The sequence below is a fragment of the Physeter macrocephalus genome, chromosome 6 (genome assembly GCF_002837175.3).
Source record: "Physeter macrocephalus isolate SW-GA chromosome 6, ASM283717v5, whole genome shotgun sequence".
Lineage (NCBI taxonomy): Eukaryota > Metazoa > Chordata > Mammalia > Artiodactyla > Physeteridae > Physeter > Physeter macrocephalus.
The window spans coordinates 61,063,390-61,073,806 of record NC_041219.1 but is presented as its reverse complement, the minus strand read 5'-3'; the positions used below and the strand labels follow the sequence as shown (position 1 = coordinate 61,073,806).

The following is a 10,417-nucleotide window of genomic DNA, read 5'->3' as shown; positions in this document are numbered from 1 at the left end:
GTCCGGGAAGATCCCACAGGCCGCAGAGCGGCTGGGCCCGTGAGCCATGGCCGCTGAGCCTGTGCGTCCGGAGCCTGTGCTCCGCAATGGGGGAGGGCACAACAGTGAGAGGCCCGCGTACCACACACACACACACACACACACACACACACACACACACACAAAAGAATCCGCCTGCCAATGCAGGAGACATGGGTTCAAGCCCTGGTCCGGGAAGATCCCACATGCTGCAGAGCAACTAAGCCCATGCGCCACAACTACTGAGCCCGTGTGCCACAACTACTGAAGCCCGCGCGCCTAGAACCTGTGCTCCCAAGAGAACCCACCACAATGAGAAGCCCACACACCACAACAGAGTAGCCCCTCCTCACCACAACCAGAGAAAAGCCCATGTGCAGCAATGAAGACCCAACACAGCCAAAAATAAAATAAATAAAATAAATAAATTTATATATAAAAAAAGATAGAATGTTCTTCCCAGCATATCACATATATGATGCCAGTGTTCATGATGATGATGTTAATTTAGATGATGTGGATAAGGTGGTGTCCACCAAGTTTATTTTCTCTAAAGTTACCATTTTCCCCTTTGTCATTAATAAGTAATTTGTGGGGAGATACATTGAGACAGTGTAAGGTATCCTTTTTGCCAAAGAAACTTTGATCAGATGGTTTTTGCGTCCTGGATGATGCTTGTCTTGAATCAGTTATTACCATCATGGTGGCAAAAAGATAGATGATTAAAATTTCAATAACAGTTTCTAGGAGTTCCAGTTTTAGTGTTCCTGAGAGAGCTTTCTTTATCCATTAGTGATAATATAAGATACTTGGTGGTTAACCTGCTTATGTCATGGGTTTATTTTTCATGATTTTTAGGTTCATGTACTGGACAGATTGGGGAGAAGTACCAAAGATAGAACGTGCTGGAATGGATGGTTCAAGTCGCTTCATTATAATAAACACTGAAATTTACTGGCCAAATGGACTGACTTTGGATTATCAGGAACGGAAGCTTTATTGGGCAGACGCAAAACTTAATTTCATCCACAGATCAAATCTGGATGGAACAAATCGGTAAGATTGCCTTATAAATTTATTTTTAAACTTTTAGTCAACCCCATGATATCTTGATGTAGTAATCAAATTATAAAGCCTAATTTTATTAAGTTAGCATATTATTGGCTTAAGCGTCAAAGGGGAAGAAGAATAGATTTTTAGTTTGCTATTTAAAAAGGTAACGACATTTCTCATCTATCTTGGTGGCACTTAGAATTTATGGGTTGTATTTTCTCCTTCTTTACTCTGAGCTAATTTAGTTCTGCAGTGGTTCTCAACCAGGGATAGTGCTTCCATTCTTTTCTAGAGTGTTTGGAAATGTGTGGAGAATTTTGGTTAACACCGGGATTGGGAGTACTACTAGCATTTTAGTTCCTAGGGGGCCAGGGATGCTAAACATCCTGTAATGTGCTGGGCACCCAGTGTGACAAAGAGTCATCCTGTTCAGACTTACCCACCTCCCAGGTGCTGTTTGTGGAAGCTCATTTGATAAATCTGTAGACCAGGACAGGGTTGGCCAACTTTTTCTGTGAAGGGCCAGATTGTAAATATTTTAGGCTTTGTGGGCCATATCTCTGTTGCAGCTATTTACCTCTGTTGTTGTGGTGTGAAAGAAGCTATATATAATACCTAAGGGAATGGGCATGGTTGTGTTCCAGTAAAACTTTTTTCGAGCCAGTGGACTCTAGTTTGCTGACCCCTAGACCAGGAGAAAACCTACTGCATGTATGCTATACCCCAGTATTCACAGAAGACAAAGTTATGGTAAATAAACATGGAATTTCTATTCAGATCATGTTCAGATTTTTAAAAAAATTTTTTGTTGAAGTATAGTTGATTTACAATGTTGTGTATGTTCAGATTTTTTTTAAAAAATTACTTATTTATTTAGGCTGCCTTGGGTCTTCATTGCTGTGTGTGGTCTTTCTCTAGTTTTGGCGAGCGGGCTTATCATTGTGGTGGCTTCTCTTGTTGCAGAGCACGGGCTCTAGGCATGTGGGCTTCAGTAGTTGTGGCACGTGGGCTCAGTAGTTGTGGCACAAAGGCTTAGTTGCTCCATGGCATGTGGGATCTTCCCAGACCAGGGCTCAAACCCGTGTCCCTAGCATTGGCAGGCGGATTCTTAACCACTGTGCCACCGGGGAAGTCCTGTTCAGATTTTTAAAAACACTTTATATTCTTGTGTTTGGAAGATTATTTAGGTTTCTAGTGGTCTCATTCTAAGACCTCAGTAGAAGCAGGGAGCCTTAGGTAGTTGAAGGAATTTTTCAAAGTGTACACATTTGTAACTTATCTGAACTATGAGTCAGGAATCATTTATAAGTGTTGAAAACCAGGAAAGATTTAAAGAATATATTCAAGTGAACTTTTTAAAATCATAGAGTGAGAGAATTTTTTGCCTTGTTGCAGAAAAGAATGAAATGACTCACAACAGGATGGTTTAAAAATAATTAGAAATAAGTGTCAAAAAAGTGATAAGTATATGATGAATATAACAACATAATTGCTATATTTGAACTTCAAATTTGTCTTAGAGAGGGATACTAGGAAGTGAATATGGCCACTCTGCAGGTTTTTGACTCTCTCGGAATACCCACACAAAAACCAGTGGAACAAGATAGCAAATCTGAATACTTACTGTAAAGTTAACCTCAGGCATCCAGAAATGAAAGCAGGTAAGGGCAGACCACTAACAGCCGCAAGACCTCCATAGTATTACTGTCTGTGCAAGAGTAAGCTGAGAGAGTGAGTAAAGTATTTCACTGAACTTAAAAGCAGGGGACCTCCAAAATAACCCCAGCTATTTACTAGACAGTGTAGTGGGCTATATTAAGAGCAGTAGCTGAAATGAGAGAGTGGGGGGTTGCCCACTCCAATATGAGGCAAGTGCAGTGTGTCCGTGGTAAAGACAGAAGAGGATAGAGCAGTCTGGCTCCAGAGAATTCTCACAACAGACCTGCTAGAGTTCTCTACCAGGACAGGGTACTACAGAGTAGAGACAAAGTTGAATAGAATAGCATCAAAATTCAGCACAGTAGGGAAAATTAAGGAATGAAAGGAGAAGGAAAGAGAAGGTTCAGATAAGGATGGGCAGAGGAAGAGCTGGGATATCTCAGAAGGGGAGCTACCATATTTTTTAACATGTGAAAACAGAAGAGTGAATTCTGTAAAGTTAGAAAAACTACGCTGAACACCACTACGTTCTAAAAGTTCAGGAAAACTAATTTCACATAAATAGAAACATAAAAGTTTCAAGGTATAAAATCCCATTTAAGGTTACTATGAAGAATATCTTATATTTATAACAGTATTTTAAGCTAATAACAACTAAACTTTAAATGCGTACTTAGGGACTTCCCTGGCAGTCCAGTGGTTAAGACTCCATGCTTCCACTGCAGGGGGCTCAGGTTCAATCCCTGGTTGGGGAACTAAGATCCTTCATGCTGTGTGGTGCAGCCAAAAAGAAAAACCAGAAAACAAACAAACAAAACCGTGTACTTAAACTCTACATTTTTTCTCCGCACATTTAGTGTTTGTGATGTCACAATGCATATCTTTATACCTTGTGTATCCATTAACACATTATTATAGTTAGTTAGTTTTACTGCTTTTGCTTTTAAGTGATTAGCTCACCACCATTACAACATTAGAATATTCTGAATTAACCCTATATTTATCTTTACCAGTGAGATTTATACTTTCATATGTTTTCCTGTTACTAATTAGCACTCTTGTTTCATCTTGAAGAAGTATCTTTAACATTTCTTTTACGGCTGATACAGTGGTGATGAACTCCTTCAGCTTTTGCTTGTATGGAAAACTCTTTATCTCTCTTTTCATTCTGAAGGACAGCTTTGCTGGGTAGAGTATTCTTGGTTGGCAGTTTTTTTCTTTCAGCACTTTGACTGTATCATGTCACTCCCTTCTGGCCTGCAAGGTTTCTGCTGAAAAATCTACTGATAGTCTTATGGGGGTTCCCTTGTGTGAGACAACTTGTTTTTCTCTTGCTACTTTCAAGATTCTCTCCTTGTCTTTAACTTCTGACATTTTATTTATAATGTGTCTTGGTGTGGGTCCTTTTGGATTCACCTTTTTTGGAAGTTTCTGGGCTTCTTGGATCTGGATGTCTGTTTATTTCCCCAGGTTGGGGAAGTTTTCAGCCATTATTTTGGGATAAGCTTTCTTCCCCTTTCTCTCTATCCTCTCCTGTGGGGACCACTGTCATGCAAATAGTAGTCCACTTGATGGTGTCCCATAAGTCCCTTAAGCTATTTTCACTTTCTTTTATTGTTTTTTCTTCTCTGACTGGATGAATTCTACTGCCCTGTCTTTGAGTCTGCTGACCCTTTCTTCCGCTTGATCTAGTGTACTCTTGTACCCCTCTGTTGACTTCTTTATTTCAGTTACTGCATTCTTCGGCTCTCTGATTTCTGTTTGGTACTTTGTTCTCTTTTTATTTTTTTGTTGTTGTTGTTGAAATTCTCACTTTCTTCATGCATTGTTCTCCTGACGTCAGTGAGCAGCATATTTATGATTGTTGTTTTGAACTCTTAATCACGGAAATTATGTATCTTTGTTTCATTATGAAGTCTGTTTCTGGAGGGGTTTTTTTGGTTTGTTTGTTTGAAACATATTCCCTTGTTTCTTCATTTTCCTTGACACTCTGTGTTGGTTTCTGTGCATTAGATAAAACAGCCACCTCTCCCAGTCTTGACAGAGGAGTCTTGTGTAGGATATGAACCTTAGCATTCAGCTTGGCCTGAGCTCTTGGTTGTCTCTCAAACCTTTGTGATTGTACAAGCTGCCGCCTTTGTTCTTCTTGCTCCCAGTAGTTGAGTGTGTGCCAGGATTTGTCAGGTGTTCCACAGAGGAGGATTGCAGTCGGTATCTAGGTGAAGGCTGTTTGGAAGTCAGGCCCCCAGGCAGCAGGGAATATACATGTAGTTGGAGCCCTTCTATGGAGAATCTTGGAGATGGGCTTTTTTTTGCCTGCTCCTTCTGCTCTGGACCCAGCTTATAGCTGTGGAAGAGGTTCCTCCTGTACCCATTAAAAACTGCTTCAGTGCTTCCCTGGTGGTGCAGTGGATGAGAGTCTGCCTGCTGATGCAGGGGACACGGGTTTGTGCCCCGGTCCAGGAAGATCCCACATGCTGCGGAGCGGCTAGGCCCATGAGTCATGGCTGCTGAGCCTGCACGTCCGGAGCCTGTGCTCTGCAACAGGAGAGGCCACAACAGTGAGAGGCCCGCATACCGCAAAACAGAACAAAACAAAACTGCTTCATCGTTTGCCATAGTCCTGTGGGATTTGTCAGTGCAAGCCCTGTTGACTTTCAAAGCCAGGCGAGCCAGGGGCCCATTCTTTGAGTGGCATCCTTGAAATCTGGGGTACCAGATGTGTGTACAAGCTGATTCTGTGTGGAAATACTGGAGATTTTGAGTGGGCTAGTGGGAGAAGGCAGAGGTGGTATCTGCTGGCTTCTCTGGTCTCCTAGAAGGATTGCAGTTAGCCCCTGGATGTCTGCCAAGTTAGGAGCCTGAGCATTAGACAGCAGTTTTTAAAGTATGAAAATAGACCTCTTTTAGGGAAAGACTGGGAGATGAGCAATTCTGACTGCTCCCTCTGTGCTGAGCTCTGCTGGGCTCGACGTCTTACATGAGCCTAATGTTAATTGAAAGCAAAAACCTGTCATAGATATACAAAAGATTAATAGAAAAATCATCAGATCACAAAGAGAGGAAGAGAAGAAGGGAACAATTGAAAAAAAAAAAAAAAAAAAAAACAAGACTCGCTGTATGTTGCCTGCAAGAGACTCACTTCAGCCTCAAGGAAACACGCTCTTTGAAGGTAAAGGGATGGAAAAATGTATTCCATATGAATGGAAACTGAAAGAAAGCAGGGACGCTATACTTGTATGAAACAAAATAGATTCTAAGCTGCAGACTGTAACAAGAGCCAAAAAAGGTCATTATATAATGATAATGGAGTCAGTCCAAGAAGATATAATTTTGTTTATACACCCAACATAGGAGCACCTCCATATATGATGCAAATATTAACAGGCCTGGAGAGAGTAATAGACAGCAATACAACAATAGTAGGGACTTCAGTACCCCACTTTCAGTAGTGGATAGATCACCCAGGCAAAAATCAGTAAGCAAATATTGGACTTAAACTACATGTTAGACTAGGTGGACTTAAGAGATGTTTAGAAACATTCCATCTAACAGCACCAGAATACACATTCTTCTAGAGCACACGTGGAACACTCTGGAGAATAGATTATATGTTAGGCCACAAAACAAGCCTTAATAAATTTAAGAGGTTGAAATCATAACAGGTATCTTTTCTGACCACAGTGGTATGAAACTAGAAATCAGTTACAAGAAGAAAACTGGAAAATTATCACCTCATACCTGTTAGAAGACAAGAAATAACAAGCGTTGGTGAGAATGCGGAGAAAAGGGAACCCTTGTGCACTGTTGATGGGAATGTACATTGGTGCAGCCACTGTGGAAAACAGTGTAAAAGTTCCTCAAAGAATTAAAAATAGAACTACCATATGATCCAGCCATTCCACTTCTGGGTATATGAAGAAAACAAAAACACTTAACTTGAAAAGATACATACCACCTCTATGTTAATTGTAATGTTATTTAAAATCATCAAGATAAGGAAACAACCCAAGTGTCCATTGATGGTTGGATGGATAAAGAAGATGTAGTATATATGTACAATGGAATATTATTCAGTCATAAAACAGAATGAAGTATTGCTATTTGTGACAACATGAATGTACCTTGAGGGCATCATGCTAAGTGAAATAAGTCAGACAGAGAAAGAAATACCATATGATCTCACTTACATGTTGAATCTAAACAACAAACGAACAAAAAACCAAGCTCACAGATACAGAGAACAGATTGGTGGTTGCCATAGGCTGGGTATAGGGGTTAGTGAAATGGTTGAAAGGAGTCAAAAAATGCAAACTTCCAGTTATAAAATAAGTAAGTCCTGGGGATGTAATACACAGCATTGTGACTATAGTTAATAATACTGTTCTACATATTTGAAAGTTACTAAAAGAATAAATCTCAAAGGTTCTCATCACAAGAAAAAAATTGTGTACTTTGTATGACAATGGACGTTAACTAGACTTGTGATCATTATATGTTATATACCAATATCAAATCATTATGTTGTAAACCTGAAGCTAATATTATGTTGTATGTCAGTTATACCTCAATTAACAAGAAAAGAAAATTGGAAAATTCACAAATACATGGGGATTAAACAGGATTCTCCTGAACAACCTGTGGTTGAAGGAAAATGTCGGAAGGGAAGTCAAAAATATCTGGAGACGGGCTTCCCTGGTGGCGCAAAAAAAAAAAAAAAATCTGGAGACAAATAAAACTTGAAATACAACCTACCAAAACTTATGGGTTGCAGCAAAAGGAAGTTCTAAGAGGGAAGTTCATAGTGCTAAATGCTTACATTTGAAATGAGAGAGATCTCAAACAACCTAACTTTACACCTCAAAGAACTTGATAAAGGAGGACAAACTAATAAGCCCAAAGTTGCCAGAAAGAAGTGAATAATATGTCAGAGTGGAAATAAATGAAATAGAGACTAAAAAGACAATAGAAAAGATCAGTGAAAGCAAGAGCTGTCTTTTTTGAAAAGAGAAACAAAATAGACAAACCTTTAGTTAGACTTAATAAGAAGTAGAGAAGACAGAAATAAAATCAGAAGGAGGAGACATTCAACTGATACTACATAAATAGAAGGGATCATAAGAGACTACTGTAAACAATTACATGCCATCAAATTGAACAGCCTAGAAGAAATGGATCATGACTGAATCATGAAGAAATAGAAAATTTGAGCAAACCAGTTATTTATAAGGAGATTAAATCAGTAATCAAAAACTTCCCAAAAAACAAAAGTTGAGAACCAGAAGGCTTCACTGGTGAATTCTACCAGACCACTGAAAGTAAGAAGGTGTGAGCCAGTGATTTTTTTTCCCCAGCAAAAGTGATTTTCCTCATACAAAGCCATAGACAAATTTTATTAACATGCAAGAAATCAAGAAATACTGTTTCTCTGAGTCATTCTGAAAATTGACTAGTGGCTGAGCTTTAGATAATCAAAATGATGAGCGATATAACAAAATAAGGCTTGGTGAAGAGCATTAAACATATAATTAACTTGTATTAAAACTAAAGGAGGGGCTTCCCTGGTGGCGCAGTGGTTGCGCGTCCGCCTGCCGATGCAGGGGAACCGGGTTCGCGCCCCGGTCTGGGAGGATCCCACATGCCGCGGAGCGGCTGGGCCCGTGAGCCATGGCCGCTGAGCCTGCGCGTCCGGAGCCTGTGCTCCGCAATGGGAGAGGCCACAACAGTGAGAGGCCCACGTACCACAAAAAAAAAAAAAAAAAACTAAAGGAGGATTAAGATTGAGAGTATAGTATATAATGTCTAGATAATGTAGGTAAAGCACCACTCTAAAAAATAGAGTGAAGAGACTTCCCTGGCGGTCCAGTGGTTAAGATGCTGTGCTTCCACTGCAGGAGGCATGGATTCAATTCCTGGTTGGGGAACTAAGATTCCACATGCCTTGCAGAGCTGCCAAAAAAGAATAAATAAATAATAAAATAAAATAAAATTTAAAAAACAGTGAAAGTTAGAGATATTATATGCAAAAATTTTGTTCATCTCTTTATAGTGACTACAATGGTGTATTGGTATTAATATTTATAATTTTGGATCAAATAAGTGAGTAATTTTTGGATATATTAATTCAGTTGCCTTTGAATATGTAGGATTCTTGGTGTGGAAGAAAGGATATATAGATGTAATACTGTGGAGGTTACATAAGAGAAATTGATAATTCTGAGTTTTAATTGAAAGGACTGGTGTGAGCTCATTAGTTATTGTATGTTACAAAAATACACACAAATATGTATGTTTATTTCGTAACTATGACCACTGATGAGGACTAGGGAAAACACCACCCAGAGTGTATTCTTGGAAAACCATTCCACCTTAAAAGAAATCAAACCTTTCAGGTGAAATGGTTGATTCTAAGTTTCTTGCAAGAAACGTCCAAGATGAGCTGAAACATTATGTCATAGTGGATAGCAAGGAAGCTATTACAAGCTACTAGGGTCATTTCATAAAGCCCAGAGAAATAACTTGAAAAGCCTCTCGCTGGTCAAAGATTGATAGAAACCCATCAAGTATGTTTAAATCCTTGAGTGCATAATGATACTTTTTTTTTTTTTTTTTAAGGAAGTCACTTTCAGAGGATGACAGGGAACCAATTCATTACATTTTTTTTTTAAATTGATATTTCTTTATTTTTTCAACGAAGATTTACCTTGTCTCACTGTTCTAAATTTTTTTGTTTCTTTTTCTTTCTTGCTTAATTCAAACAGAAAGTCACAAAAATTATAATCATCCTCATCAGTTCACTCAGTCCCATGTAATTAATTTTTTTCATCTTGATCTTTTAACACTTTTATGAATTCATCAATTTTGCATTAGAGTTCTAAAAATGCTTATTCATTCAGTTCAGCAGTATAGTCAGTTACCAGAAACCTGTACTTGTCAGAGTCTTTTCCATGAATTCCTTGAAGATGAAACTGTTTTATAGGAACATTTTTGCAAAAGCATCAGAGTACACCCAGAGCTGTCTGTAAATGACAAAAGACTTTAAAACAACCACGGTTAAAGATTTGATGAAAGTTCATAATAATTCAATTGACAAGGTAATTTAGTTATTTCTGAGATATACATTTTAAAATAATAACTAGAATTATGATATAACATTATACCAGAACATATAAGATTTTTAGAAATTTCATGTAATGTCTGAAACATTTATATTAACATATTTCCATACAAATAACCTAAAGAAAGTTTAGTATTAGTTTTTAAAAAATTTTTAAATTTAATTTATGTTTTTATACAGCAGGTTCTTATTAGTCATCAATTTTATACACATCAATGTACACATGTCAATCCCAATCGCCCAATTCATCACACCACCATCCCAACCCCCCCCACAGCTTTCCCCCCTTGGCGTCCATACGTTTGTTCTCTACATCTGTGTCTCAACTTCTGCCCTGAAAACCGGCTCGTCTGTACCATTTATCTAGGTTCCACATACATGCATTAATATACGATATTTGTTTTTCTCTTTCTGACTTCAGTCTGTATGACAGTCTCTAGATCCATCCACGTCTCAACAAATAACCCAATTTTGTTCCTTTTTATGGATGAGTAGTATTCCATTGTATATATGTACCACATCTTCTTTATCCATTCATCTGTCGATGGGCATTTAGGTTGCTTCCATGAC

At 38.6% G+C, this 10,417-nt stretch overlaps 1 protein-coding gene across 7 annotated transcripts in view; it reads left to right on the top strand.

The window, feature by feature from the left end:
• Positions 1-10,417, top strand: part of LRP6 (LDL receptor related protein 6) — a 189,390-nt gene that overhangs the window by 77,669 nt on the left and 101,304 nt on the right. For 4 of the 7 annotated variants that reach the window (XR_003680261.2, XM_024128959.3, XM_055085473.1 and 1 more), the window contains one exon: positions 877-1,074. The exons of 2 other annotated variants lie outside the window; for them this stretch is intronic. Coding sequence is in view for 4 of the 5 variants with exons in the window: in XM_024128959.3 (XP_023984727.1) it covers positions 877-1,074 (198 nt within the window). In the remaining variant the exon portion in view is untranslated. Of the gene's footprint in view, positions 1-876; positions 1,075-10,417 lie in introns of those variants that run through there. One more of the 7 variants, XM_055085475.1, reaches the window with a different exon arrangement.